The sequence below is a fragment of the Pteropus medius genome, unplaced genomic scaffold (genome assembly GCF_902729225.1).
Source record: "Pteropus medius unplaced genomic scaffold, Ma_sr-lr_union100, whole genome shotgun sequence".
Classification (NCBI taxonomy): Eukaryota; Metazoa; Chordata; class Mammalia; order Chiroptera; family Pteropodidae; genus Pteropus; species Pteropus medius.
This window is the reverse complement of record NW_024341894.1, coordinates 2,483,560-2,498,367: the sequence shown is the minus strand read 5'-3', so window position 1 is coordinate 2,498,367 and position 14,808 is coordinate 2,483,560. Positions and strand designations below refer to the sequence as shown.

The following is a 14,808-nucleotide window of genomic DNA, read 5'->3' as shown; positions in this document are numbered from 1 at the left end:
TCTAGAGGTAAAAAGAAGTGAAAATTAGAAGAAATGGTAAAAATTGTTTGCAAAAATGGCCACACTTACTAACTCTCTTGGTCTCCATGCCTCTTTGCGATGTGATTTTGTCAAGAGATGCAGTCTGTTTCCATACCCTTTGAATTTGGCCTTGGCCCAATTTATGCCCAAACCAATAGGATGTGGCAGAAATGATGTTGTGTCCTTTGTAAACTTCCATTTATTATCTTGGCCCCCTAAACTGTCATGTTAACAAGCCCAGGCTAGCCTCCTGGAGGATGAACAACTACAGAGAGTAGCTTCTCTGGACCATTATAGATATGTTCAGCTCCCAGTTGACCTACCACCTGACTGCAGACTCATATGTGAGCTCAGCTTAAATTTCCTTAGACTAGAAAAACTGCCCAGTCTACCCACAGTCTCATGAGAAATAATACATGGTTATTATTCTAAGCCACTAAGGTTTCAGGTGATTTATGATTCAGTTAGGAGCACCAAGAGCTAGCAATAGATAATAATGATATAAATCGATAATATCTTGTGGGTTAAAAAATAAGATAGAAATAAAATATAAAACAATATAGATAGCATATGACTAGAACTTAATTTTCTAAAGTTAAATTTTTTTTTTCTTTTTCTCATGTAAGAACTCTAGGGGTAAGCATTTTAGAGCTGCTACAGTTGCTCAAGGAATTTATCAAGGATCCAGATTCCCTCCATTTTTCTCTCTATTCTACTTATGGCTATCATCCTACGTTCACAAGATGGCTGTTGCATCTCCAAGTACTACAATTGTGTTCCAGACAGCAAGAAGGGAAGGTGATGAGTCCATCTCTTCTTTTTGGGGAAAACAGTATCTTTCCCACAAGCTCTACTTCATTGATTTCCACTGATATTTCACTAGCTAGAACTCTGTGGCCATATCTAGGTGCAAAGAGCCTATGAAATTGAGATTTTTAGCCAGGTGAACTGCTTTCCCTAAGGAAATGAGAATTCTGTTATAAAGTGAATGTAGGAATTTATGTAGGTTAGGCAACAAGCAGCCTCTGCTCTCTGTTTGGGGGAAACATTGTAGTTAAGAGAATAATCCAAAGGAAAAGGAAATAATGTACTTGGCATAAAGATTGAGAGGTAACATTGTATGGAAAGCAAGGATCCGGAGTGAGAGTTTTCTAGTCCTGGCTCTGCAGCTGACAGACTGGGGACTGATCCTGTTTTTTCCCTTTAAATCAAGACGTTTGGAGTCAACACCTGTAAGCCTGTTTGAGAGCCTGTAGAGACTGTGAAAGGAATTGACATTTATGATTCTCCATGTGCAATAGCTTATTTGGACCTTACAACAAATATTTGAGTCAATGTCATTACCTCACTTCACATCCTGGTATGTGAAATGTCAGAGAGATCAAGTAGAGTGCACAGATCCTAGATCTAGTAAATGGCAGAGCCAGAATTCCGACTCTGGTGTGCAGGCCTCCAAAGCCAGAAGCTTCTTTCCATTGACCACACTTTCTCAAAAGGTGAAATTAGTATATGTATTTTTACTTATTGAATTTTAAGGTCACACTTTCTAAACCATGCCTATCAAAGTGTGGCCTGGTAACGCCTGCAGCAGAATCACTAGCGGTGTTTATTACACATGCAGACCCCTGAACTTCCTCAGGTGGACTGAAGCAGATTCTCTAGGGCTGAGACTCAGGAATCTGCATTTTTGAAAGCTCTTCAGATAATTCGAAGACATTTCAAAGTTTAAAAACCATTATTTTAAGCTGATAATTTATTGTTCCATTGTAATGCAGCTTATTTATAGATTGTGGCTTATGGAAATTTCCTTCTAATATTAGGAAAATAAAGTTTAGAAATAGTGTGTTTCTCCTTTTTGTACTTCAGTTTCTTAATGAACATACTCAATTCCATGGAAAATTTTAAGAAACTGGAAGTGGAAGGTATTCTAATACTGATTAATTAAGGCTCTGTAAGGCAAAGGTACAGATTATTATGAACACGAATGTTGATTGGAATTATACAGAACTGGAAGAGAATGAGCAAAGGAAAATACACTAAATAAATATTTACTATGTTCCAGATACTGTTCCAGACACATTATGCACGTTATGGCGTTTAAGTGGCCCAAGACATGTGATTCGATCCCTTTTATTTATAAATGGGTTAGGTACTATTATAATTTCCATTTAAGAGATGAAGAACCGTCTACAGCCATGCCACTCTGAACAAGCCCGATTCTGTCTGATCTTGGAAGCTAAGTAGGGTCAGGCCTGGTTAGTACTTGGATGGGAGACCACCTAGGATGATCAGGTGCTGTAGTCATAAAAAAATTAAAAAAAATAAAGGGATTGTAAGCTGACAAGGTCCCTGCAATCTGTGAGCTCAACCAAGGGTTGCCTCGCCTAAAAAAAAAAAAAAAAAAGATGAAGAACCTAATGATGAGAGAAGAACGGTTGTTTGTCTGAGGTAAATCACTTAGTCATTCATTCATAAATTCATTCATACAGAAAATCTCTTATGTAAAACACTGAGAATAGAGCAGCAAAAACACATTCTAGAGACTTCAGGTGTCACAGATGCTGACATACCCATCAAGTCTCCATTGAAGAAACTGGAAATAAGAGCAGATTGGGACTGGAGCCTGCCAGAGCAGTTGCTACAGGCTTGGTCTATCTGCTACAGGAAACAAGAGGAGAACTTGCTGCTGGTGGTCTCCATAAGCTCCAGAGAGCAGGCAGTCCTTGGTTTTAGCAATAGATGCATCCCTGGTTAGGTGGTTCAGTGTACACCCGGCCCTTACCTGTCTAAAGGAGAGGAGTAGGTCAGAGGTCTGGAGGGAGGGTTTAGAAGTGGAACTTAAAAGGGGAGAATTCCCAAATCTTATATTCTCTCACCTAGATATTATTTCTATTTTAAAGACGAAGAAAGAAATGGAGGCTCAGAAAGGTTAACTGACTTGCTCAAGTAAGTGTCCTAGCCAGTAGGGGAATAGGACAGGTCTCAGTTCCCAGCTCCAACACCCCACCCTGCCCCCCTCTATAGCTCAGGAGGCAAGTCTTTACAGGCAGGTAAAAGTAATTTACAAACCGAAACAAGATGCTGGTTCTGATTCTTCCTACCAAGGTTTAACTTCAAGTTAGAATCGCATAGAAAATGAAATTTTCTCCTTAAAAGGATTTGTGGAAAAATATTCTCTGTTCTATGTAACAGTCTCGGAGGATGTGTTTGTGTCTGAAGAGAGGGCTAGTCTGACAGGAAGAATTACAAATCTGGAGCTCATTTTGGCGTCCCAGAGAGAAGGTGGGTGGCACATCTCGGTAAATTAGAAATTCAGAATGAAAACGTAACCGAGTTTATTTGGGTTTCTAGTGACACCTCAGAATTATTGTTCAGAGTCATTACTCAAAGTAATGATTGCTCTCCCTCCGCCCAGGGAGTGCAGCATGCTAAGAGAATCTTCCTATTTAGGGGGTAGAGGTGGAGGCCTTCCCTTTCCCACCTGGATCCGGACAGGAAGAGGTGAGAGAGAAGGAGTGTGGTTTGGAGTCCCGTTCTGGATCTGCTCTGAGTTCTGGAGGGAGGCGGGAGGCTATTCAGGGATGCGTCTGAGCTCAGGATATGAAGTCTGAGGCTGGGATCTGAGGCCAGGATTTGGAGACTTTCCAGGTCTGGAATTTGGGGCGGAGAGGGGGGATGCCTAGGTTGGAGATAGATGCTGACAGTGGGAGGAAACAGAAGACTCGTGTATAAAGAGCACCGAAAGATCTGGGAGTGGCCGAGGCGGGGAATCAGCGAAAGTTGAAGCGGATCTGGGAGAAGTTGAAGCCTGACAATACTGCGGATGTGGGTGAATTGGTTGGGGATTGGTGGTGCAGAGCTGTGACTGAGGGTCGGGGTGGGGTTGAGGTCAGCATCAGATCTTAGGTGCCAAGAGGAGGCTGGAAGAAAAGAGCGTCGAGTGCCCAGAGCCTTTTCCGAATGCAACTCACACCCAGACACACCCCTCGTTCAGCCTTGGCCCTCCGGTTCTGGAGGCTCGGCAGGGCCGGGTTTAGTTTGGATCCTGCCCCTACCGCGTCTCCAGCGAGCGCGGCGCGACTCTGGCTGGGGCAGGGGGCTGGCGGCACCGCCCCCGGGGCGTCTGAAGGCGGGGCCAGAGGCTGGGTGCCCGCGGCTCCGGATTGGCTGCCCAGCGGGCCCGCGGGCGGGGCTCCGGGCTGGGCCCCGCTCAGCCGCTCGCAGACGGCCGGGAGGCGGGGCCGGCGGGAGCCCGGCAGCCAATGGGCGCGCGGCCCCGAGCAGTTACAAAGGGCCGGAGCGAGGCCGCCGCCGCGGCGGCGGAGGTGGGGCGAGGCGAGGCTTGCAGAGGCGAGGCGGCGGCCGGGCCGGGCCGGGCCACAGGCGGGGGCGGCGGGACCATGGAGGCGGCGGCCGCTGCTTCGCGCCCCCGGCTCTTCCTCCTCGTGCTAGCGGCGGCGACGCTGGTCCCGGGGGCGACGGGTGAGCGGGGGCGCGGCGGGGCTGGCGGGCGGCTGCGATGCGCGCGGGCCGAGCCCGGCCGCTGGCTCACTCCTTCTCTTTCTCAAACATGGCGCGGGGCCGGGGGCGCAGGTGGCGGCGCCCGGGCCGGGCTTTCCTGGCCTGGCCGCCGCCACGCGAGCCGCGGGCGGGGAGGAGAGGCGGGGCAGGGGCGTGTGTCCGAGCGTGGCTGGACGTGCGGGGTAGCGGGTGGCCATCCCGAGCTTCGGCTCCCCGGGGGCGGTGGCGTCGGGTAGAGCCGTCCGAGGTCGGGGGCTGCCCCCGGGGAGCCAGTGGGCGCGGGCCGCGGGGTGTGAGAGTGGCTGGCGCTGGCCGCCTCGCCCCGCGCTGGGGCTGTAAGTGGCGTTGTCTCCGGCACCCCACCCCAAGCGGGTTGGTGCGCGAGGCTCTCCGGGCCCCGGGCGGGGTTGAGGTCAGAGGAAGCTTCCCGCACCGGGTGTGAGCTCTGAGCCGCCAGGGCTTCTCCGAGTGACGGGAGGAGGAGAAGTGTGGTTAAGACCCCGGGGTCAGCAGGGTCGACCCCGCGGAGAAGGGCTGCTTTTCTAGACGGCAGTGGCTTTGGAAGAGGAGCTGCGAAGCTTTGTGTGAGAAGCAGGAGGTACGAAGATGAGCGGAATGTTTCTTTCGTGCGTCTGGGAAGAGTTGAAATGAATCCAGTATCCAGAAGGCTACAGATTGTTTTTGTAGTAAAAACTTGAACTTTTGCTCACTCTGCGGGATTTGGAATGTTCGAATGGGAATAGCTCTGTAAATTGATCAAACGCTTTTATTTCCTCGAAGGAACATCGCTAGTGATGTTCCTTTTCTTGAGTAACAGTAGTTTGAATCAGTTGTCTCTGTAGCCGGTTTTCAAGGGAGAATGTTTGCTCCGTTTTCCAGAATATTAAATCAGGATGGAGTACGTGGTCATCACCTACCCCCGTGGAAGGAGGAGTAAAAAAATTTGTTAGCATCCAAACTAAATAAAACACCAGAAACTAAACCGTAGAGCCTTAGAGTTAGCAACTTAAATACAGTGAAAGAAAATTTATCTTTATGAAAAACACCAGTCGTTTTCAAAAACAAAAGCTAGACTGAGGGTGCCAATTATTACTAATAACTACTGTCTACTAAGAGCTTACTATGATGTAGATTCATAAAGTACACAAAAGTACATTATCCAATCTTCACAACCGAACCCTTAGGGCTAGTGACATTTGCCCCGTTTTATTGATGAGGAAACTGAGGTGCAGAGAGGTTTCGTACTCAATTACTAAGAGCTGGAGTTAGGATTTGCAACCAGGGCTTAGTGTTTCCAAAACCTATACACCTTAATATATATATCTGTTTGGCATAGCCTATTTTTCTTTCTCAGTTCTCTAATGAGCAATTGATTTTTAGTATTCACTTCTAGATTTTGCTCTCACAATTCGAAAATCCAGTTGGCTTTCTGGCTCCTAGTACATTCCTGGAGTCCCCTCACTCTAGGCCTACATGAGGAGAAACAATGGATTTTTGACATTAGTCTAAGAATAGGGGCAAGATAAATGTGTGGACAGGTAGGAGAATCAAGATTATTATGCTTCAAACATAAGTTACATTTCCACACCACTATTAACTTGAATAACAATTAATTCTTTTCCACCTAGCCTAACAGACAGAGTTTTCCTGGATTTAAGAACAGTATTGGAGTAATTGATGTACAGAACATTGCTCAGTCAGTGCCGTGGAGGAGCTTACAGACTGCACTGGCATGCACACAATACAAAGCTGATTCAGGTGCTAACACTCTTAAGTCTAGACTACCTCAACTGGTCTGCCTGCCCTTGTTGGTTATGTCGATGGTTCACTCCATCCTTTCAGACATACTGGAGAAGCTCAGTGCTTTTTAAAATTTATAATTTGGCTTCCTTTTTAAGAACTTGCAGTTCCTTATTGTCTGGGTATCAGTTTGGGATTTCTCTGCTCAGCTTCTCTCTCCAACATAGATTTCTCTAGGGAAATTGATTCCTGGGCCCTAGTACACAGTTTAGTACCTCTGTATTTGCCTCCATATCCTATGTGAGAATGCTGTTTGCTTCCTTTCTGCCATTTCATAACTTTTTTCTTTGAAAACATGCTTGAAACCCAGCTCTGTATTAGTGCCTCTTGAATGTCTCTTCCTTTCTTTGTATGCATCCATTCATTTAGTCCTGCCTGTGTTATCCTTCAAATATAGTTGCTTTCCAGTGTTTTTCTCTTTTTGGCTTTTCTATAGGCTACTGCCAAGCTAATCTTTCTCATCCATCCCTACAAAGGGTTTATAAGATTTTCCATTTGTATTCAGCACTTAGGCTTATGATTAAGGCCATCTCTGAGTATCCAACACTTCTCACTATTGCAAACCTCAATTCAAACGATTTCTGATTTCCCACTGACTCTTGACTTTTCAGCAGTTTCACTACATACTCAATTTTGCCCCTTTTGGGAGTGTGAGGAGAGAAGTTCTCAGTCCTGACTTCCTGTACTGGTTTAGTTCTTGAAGTCTTTATTTCCCTGAACTGTATAACACTGCCAGTTTGTGCTGTCTGTTTCTGCTGTCTTCTGCACTGTTTAACTATATTCTCGAACATGTTATAGGTACCCAGAGGGCCAGGATCATGGCTTTTTGTTTCTTTTACACAGAATCTAGCACTGTGTTTTATATTCAGTTCCACGTAAATGCTTGTTGATTAAATGAATTCCATTTGACCGAACATTTATGTAGAATTTATACTGTTGCATGTAAGTACAGTTTATGCAATATTAATTGATAATTCTGTATATATATTCAGGACAAACCATGTGATGTGAAAGAAGCAGTTGGTTATTAGATTTGGTTATTGGTCCCAACTTCACCTCTAGTTATGCAGAAAATGGGGATGATACCTACTTTTCCTAATTCATGAGATCATGAAGATTAAATAAGAAAGTTGTATCGAAGTTTGAGGTTGCTGCTTGATATTAGTAGTAATAGGTAGAGCTGATGTTCAACCAGCAATTCCCACTGGGCCATGTGTGTTTTGATTGATCAGACATCCTTTCTGATGGTTGGTACCATTATGGTGCAAGTTGTTAAATATTCTTAATATCACCCCTGTAGAGAAGCATCAGTATTCAAAGAGGGAAATAATTAATGTAGGCTGAAATGATTGGGAGAGGCTTCTTGCACACTTTAGGACTTAAACTGACTTTGAAGGGTGGCTAGGATTCAACTGTGCAGAGAGGGTGATTTTATGAATATTAAGCTCTCTCTTTGTGAGCTGTGTCCGTACCTGTCCCGGGGCCTAAAACAGGGCAGAAATCAAAGCTTTTATTGACTGGCTGATAAGTTACTCTTTAGAATTAAGTTCCTTATATATACTGTGGTTTGGATGTATTGACTACTATTATTTTTTTTCCACAATTCTGAAAGTTCCATAATGTGTGACCAGAAACAAATCAGAAAGGTAATCTAAGTGGGATAAGTGAGGGAGAATATTATGGGGTGCCCACCAAGACTAGACATTTTAATGGTGAAAGTCGTAAGTCTCTTTAGTTTACAGATGGAAAAGCACGACTAAAAGATGTGAATTTTTCAGAGTCTGGCAGAACTGAGACAGGAACTTTGATTTTCTGATTCCAAATCTGGTGCCCTACATGGCTCTTTAAAATGTGAAGGACTTGGAATGGGGGAGGACAGGGTTAATGGATTGACTTACCTAAGTGAAGTTATCTTGAATTTTACGGGACTTATAAAAAGTGACTTCTGTAGGTGGGAGGGAGTGAGAATGAAGGTTATAAAGTCCTCTAGAGAATGTCAGTATCTTTTTTATGTTGCTGTTAAAAGGACCTGGTATAGTGCTTATTGATTAAAAAAACTAGACTGAACATAGTTTGGAAGATGGCTAACAATTTGGGGTTTAATTGAAAAGAAGTGTAATTGAAAGGCTCTGCAGTACTTGGTTAGGTTTAGAATTTTAGATGATCGACTTTATTAGTGAAATTAAATCGGGAACTGACATGCTCTAAATAATCAAGAGGGAGATAAATCTTGTTCATGTGGGGAGGGCCTCTTTTTGAAAGGTCCTTCTAGGCCTAGTTGAAACAGTTATCCGAGCTCCATATCATTCTTGTCGAACTGTTGTGTTGCATCAGATACATTCGTGTCTAGTGAAGTGGGGTTTGTAAATGCCATTGTTCTATGGATGGCCTTTTTGATGTGAGAGAGAACATGACTTTTCAAACTGCAGAACCCCCTGCACATCTGACAAACCGCATACTTTTTGCTGTTCTTTCTTACCCGTGACTTACGTAATGCAAGTTCTCAGAACAGATGGACTGTGGTTTGATATCATGTGATTGGGTCACATCTTTGCTTCCTGCTTCTGGAATTGAGGGCAGATGCTGGTGTGTTTCTCAGGGATTTTTATGCTTTGACCCACAGTGCTGGCTCTAGAAAAGTTTTGGAATCTTCTGAAAATTTGTGGTCTATCTTGACCCAGCCTAACTCCAATACTTAAGATAATATTTAATGCCTTTCTTTACTGAATTTTCTCAATATCAAATCCAGCAGTCTTCATAAACATTTAAGATTTGCTGCTACTCTGAATTAAATCCAGTACAGTTTTGGCTCAGATAATGCAGGTAGGTTTCTTATGGTTACCACAGTCTTAGGTATGAACTTATGATTAGTTGATTTGTAGGTGTTCTTTGCTTTAGATGAATACTTTCTCAAACATTGATGGAGTTAGTCTGGTTTTATGGGTCCGGTTTTATAGATGAGCTCTGGCATTTTGTAAAACTGCATTCCAGAGTGTATACTCTTTACAGCACAACATGCTGTTTTCATATACAGTAAATATCTTGTTATGGTTACTTCATCAGAAAGGTTTTTTTTTTCTTTTTCTTTTTAAACCATGAGAATTTGCTTCAGCTTGTCTTAATTACAGTTTGCCTCTTTGCAACTGCAAGTTACTCAGATGCTTGCAATTTTTCTTTGACATTATATTTTTAGGTAATTTGAATCCAGTGAGTCTAATAATAGTTAATTACTCACTATTTGTATTGATTTATATAGATTCATACCAGTCTCCTTGCTTTTCAAAGTGACATAAACACAGACTTGAAAATAACTGAAAATTTGAATTAGAAAAAAGAAAAAAGCTGTCACTATCCATCATTAACATTTTGGCTTTATCATCCCCCATGGATTTTTTTTTTTTAATTGTTATTTATGTCTATAGCACCTTGTCTTTTTAGGTGTTCTCCCATCCAAGTACTAACCAGGCCTGACCCTGCTTAGCGTCCAAAATCAGACATGGGGTTTGTTCAGGGTGGCATGGCTATAGACCATGGACCGTGGCTCCACTGGGGCACGAACCCAGGACCTTCTGCGTGTAAAGCAGATGTGCTAATGCTACACTATGGAACTATGTCCCCCAATGCATTTTTTTTATTAGTTTTAATAAAATCATTCTTTAATCATTCTGTCTCAGTAGTTTATCAAAGCTAAGAAAAATGTTTTGAAGTTGGTAAAGAGTTTTAGCTTTGGGAAGAAATAGTTCATTTAACCTTAGCAAATATTTAATAGTGATCAACACATAGGAAGTATAGAAAAAGAGGGAGACTTGCTTTCAAGAAATATGATGCTGGGGAAATATAATGACTATAGATTCAATAATAGCAAGCACAGAGACTACTTTATAGAGATGGTGGGACTTGATCTCTGTGTGCCTTGCAGGATGGATAGTGTTAAGCATAGATAAGAGGTGGAGGGAAAGCACTCCTAGTCAGGGGAGGGTATATGAAAAAGGAGCATGCTAAATTTCAACGATTCAGGGGGAAGAATGGAAATTCAGAATGTAAAGGGTGGGTTTAGAGAATTATGGGCTTTGAAAATTAGGGGGATGGTTTTAATGTGGAAAAAAGAATGTTAACTATACCACAGAAGAAATAGAGCAGGGTGGCTGCCTAGGAGATTTCAGAGTTGGTATGATGGCATTGGGAATGGAGTGGAAGGATGGCTTCATGACATTTCAGAAATCAGAGTAGCTGGTATTAAGACCTTTGCATGGCCACTTTCTTGCCTGAGTGCTCTTCTCCCGCATATCTGCATGGTCTCCTCCCTTACTTCTTCCATGTCTTTGCGCAAATGTTACCTTTTTCTCAGTGAGGTTTACCCTGGCCCCACTCTTAAAAATTGCCATGATCTTACTCTCCTTTTTCTTTTTTGTAACAATGTCTTCTGAAATTATGTATTTACCATGTTTATTGCCTCTTTCCTACTAGAATCTAAGCTTCTTGAAAATGGATATTTTTGATTTTGTTCACCAGTGTATCTCAAGTGCATAGAAAGTTCCTGGTGTATCACAGGCACTCAGTACATATTTGTTGAATGGCAGTAGTTCTCAGCTGTAAAAAGTGGATGGAGTACAAAAATTAAGAAGGACTCCATGAAATAAAATATATATGTAATGTATGTATGTATGTGACTCCAGGGTTTTTACCCCTGGATAATGCCTTAACTAGTAAGGAATTTTGCAAGAGAAAGGTTGAGGGGAGATGAAGTCTAGTTTGAGCATTTTGAGTTTAAGGTGATGGGATAGCCAAGTGAAATTATTCAGTAAGCAGCCAAGATATAAGACTGAAACCTATTTGGAAATGAGAGAGAACTTTAGGCAAATAAACGATTATCACCATTTGCCTTCCACCTCATTCTCTCCTTTGGAGTCCAGTGCCCTGCCACTGTAAGTGGAGTAGTAGTTATTTTGACTCTGAACTCCTAACTTAGATTTGGAACCTTGCTCAGTTCACTGTGATATTCTTCCCTCCTGGGTTGCAAGTCCATGTTTTGTTTGTGCCCATGCCTCTACCCCCCCCCCCAACACCATAGAAGTATATATGAATTATTTGTGCTTTTCTGGTTGTACTGAAATTAGCCTTCAGGCTGTGCTGCTTTCTTTGCAGTTATATGATTGGCCTCTTGGGAATCTGCTCTGGTTTCTGGCTGAGGTAGAAGAGGGGAAGTTTCCTGTTTGGGGCCTGCATTTACACCACTGGCTTCAGGTCATGGTTGTGATTTTATAGGTGTCACCTTTACTGTCTCTTGGAGCTCCCTGATGGCTGTCACATTAAATGCTTTTCATGTTATTTTCTCCACAAACCAAACACTGGTGCAGTCATATCTCAAGACCATCTTTATTTTTCTCTTTGGATTGACCTAACTTGTTTGTTTCCTTTCTGTTTTGAAGGCATTCAAATCATGTGACTTGGTTGCCAGAAATTTAATAACATCTTTGTTTATGCGAGTAGATATAAGAACCCCCACATATTTGCCTGGAATTAGATTCTAATCAGTATATCTCTCTGGGATTCACTTTTCAAAGGAGAATAACATCTAACTTAAATGATAGTTATGAAGATAGTGTATCATAGTGTCTATAAAGTACCCAGCACACACATAGCCTGATATCAATAGATGGTCAGTAAACGAGAAGTATTATATATTTAAGCTAAAGAATGTCTTTTGGAAGAGGAAATACATATCTGTAATGAAGAACTGCAATGAATTGGTAGACTGAGAGGCAGATTTCACTCCGTGTGAGGATTTTCTATCAATGGAAACATAAAATGGAGCATTATAAGGTCTTATGTTCCTTGTCACTGGAAGTATTCAGGCAGAGGCTGGATAACCTTCTGTCTGAGAAGTGGGAGAAGGAAATTCTTGTGTTAGGTGGGAGGTTGGAATTGATTAACTCCAAGTTCTGTCTACTCTCGAATTCTGTACTTTTAGGTGTAATCCAAGCTTCTTTGTTCACTGCTTTTAGCTAGCACACAGGCTTTATACTTATCTAACATTTACGGCTTTGAGAAGAGCACTATTTTGTAGCTTTCGTATTGTATAGGAAAAATTTATTCATTGATTGGCTTGTGTACTCTGGCCATTTTTTGGAAAAGAATTTAGGACACTTGAAATAAAAACAAGCAGTAAGACCAAAACTAATGATCAGAAACATAAGAACCAATAAGTGAAAGAGGAAAAGAAAGAGAACAGTTATCTATAACTTTGAGGAAAGCTTTAGTATTTGTGCATGATACTTACCTCTGAGTTTTCTAGCAGTGAAGGCAATAAGGGCACCTGAGAGTTTGCATAGATCTCATTGCCAGTTATTGAGAATTCATGAGGACACTGCCATCATCCTTAATAATGTGGAGCCCCAGACATGAAGATTGCAATGAGAGGAGACTCTCCAAGTGGTAAGAGGTTCCTGGACCTGGCAGGCCTGATTCTTGTTTTCTCACCCTGGAATCTTTAACGTGTTTTGAGGGTTTGGTTTAGTACTGCCGCTACCATATTTCTTCTCCATTAAAGGCTCTGATCCAAGTAGGAACACACTAGTCTTACCCTACTGCCAACAGAACAGCTGATGGAAGGCTGGAACGTTTAAATCAAGCTTTGCTTAAAGCTAGAGGATAATGAGTAGAGAGCAACATGAAACTATTCAACCTGGCTTTACAAAGACGTTTCTTCATGTCCATATCTTTTGGCCTGTCTCCATTTATCAGACATCATCTGGGTACTGCAACCAAAGGTGAACAGAGCCAGACATTTACCTTTCTTCAAACAAGCCCAAGACAGCAGGGTCTAGAGGGTCTTTGCTTGGGTTTCTTGTTTGAAAAACTGCCTCCTTTGTGGGTGAGGGATGTTAGAAATGACCTCCTTTAGGAGAGACCACACTTACTTAGAGAGCGTGGCCCTACATAAGTGGATTGCATGGTAACCCCAATATTTATATAAAATATATCGACATATGTTACCATAAAGGACATTCTTTGGTTAGAGATATGCTGATTCAACTGGGAAAAACAAGTTTCTCCCTGCTCTTGAGCAGAATCTATTATAGAATTCTTCGTATAAGGACCACTGGGAAATAAAGTGAAGAATTTGGTTTTATTCTCCATGACTTGAGTGGATTCACTTTCTTATTCTGTAGTTACTGAGCTACTTTAGGCCTATTCCGGTGTTTCCTAGTCTAACCAACAGGGCTGACCCTCTTTATTTTTGTTCACTCGCTTCAGAGTAACCGTTCCATCTAGATTTTCTAGGTGTGAACCTCACTGATTACATAATAGTGTGTATTTATAGTTCTAGGACACCTTGTGCAAGCATCCTGTTACATTTCTACAATATAAGATCTTTAAATATACATTGAAATACAAATAGTTCTCACAGATGAAAGCGAAAACAAATGGCTTTTCCTACTGGAAATGAGGACTAATACACATACTTGGAAGCACTGAACATGGAGGAGATAGTTAAACCTAAAGAGGAATATAAAGATAGAAAAGCAGTAACTGTAGTTTTTCATTTATACCAACACAATATATGTATGGAGCTCTTTTTTCCTTGATGTATTCATTTCCAAATGGAACCATAATGTACTCTAATTGAGTCTCTTTGTTTAGCACATGGCTGTTGATTTGAGTACTTTCTGCAGTTGAAAAACTGACATTATAATTTTGTTATTCAGTGTGCAACAGATTTAAATAAAAACACCAAGATTGTGTATTGTAGATTTCTTTCAACAATAATTATATGTAATTATTTTACCAAAATAAACAAGTTGAAGTAGTTTTAGCTATTTTATCTCATTCCACATTTCGAAAAAAAATTACAATCCAGGGGCCAGAGTTTGCTCATGTTTCTCAATGAGGAAAGATAATTTCTGATTGCTAGTTCCATCTAGTTCCACCAAAGCAGTGTGAAATTGGTGCTAGTGAAGAGTACTGAAGATGTAGAAGCGAGGTGCAACTGGAGAGGGGCTGCATGCTACTAAAATCAGTTGATAGTTTTCATAAAATGAGGTATCTCAAAAATTTTAAGGGACCTATAAAGATTAAATGAGCTTGTGCACATAACACTTGTGGCAAGCTTCCCGGCATATAGAAAACATGAAGTAAATGATAATTGTTATTAAGAAAATTGTTTTTCATAGCATCATCGAATTGTTAGGCTAGAAAGGGCCGTAACTAAGGGGGACATGAATATCATTTTGTCTGGCTTTATATAAAAATGAGGAAACGGGCTCAGAAGTTACATGACATTTCAGGATAGTAGGCATATTTTCAGGATCCTTCAGCTAATGACTGAACAGGAATCTGGCTTCCTCCTCACTTAGAACTTCGTTTAGTATCCCTTTTCTGATTCAAGCCTTTTTTAGGGAGAATGATTTTCTTTTTAATTGCCTAAATTTTTGAAAGATCTCAAATCAGACCCCTAACAGATAG

General features: G+C 41.8%; 1 protein-coding gene and 1 pseudogene across 4 annotated transcripts in view; both read left to right on the top strand.

The window, feature by feature from the left end:
* The first annotated feature begins 2,206 nt into the window (after positions 1-2,206).
* Positions 2,207-2,325, top strand: LOC120598405 (uncharacterized; annotated as a pseudogene).
* A 2,026-nt stretch (positions 2,326-4,351) lies between these two features.
* The window catches only part of TGFBR1 (transforming growth factor beta receptor 1), a 47,043-nt gene continuing 36,586 nt past the window's right edge, over positions 4,352-14,808 (top strand). For 2 of the 4 annotated variants that reach the window (XM_039856044.1, XM_039856009.1), the window contains exon 1: positions 4,352-4,503. In XM_039856044.1, the coding sequence (XP_039711978.1) occupies positions 4,422-4,503 (82 nt within the window). In that variant the 5' untranslated portion in view covers positions 4,352-4,421. The remainder of the gene's footprint in view (positions 4,504-14,808) is intronic. The other 2 variants (XM_039856017.1, XM_039856027.1) reach the window with 2 other exon arrangements.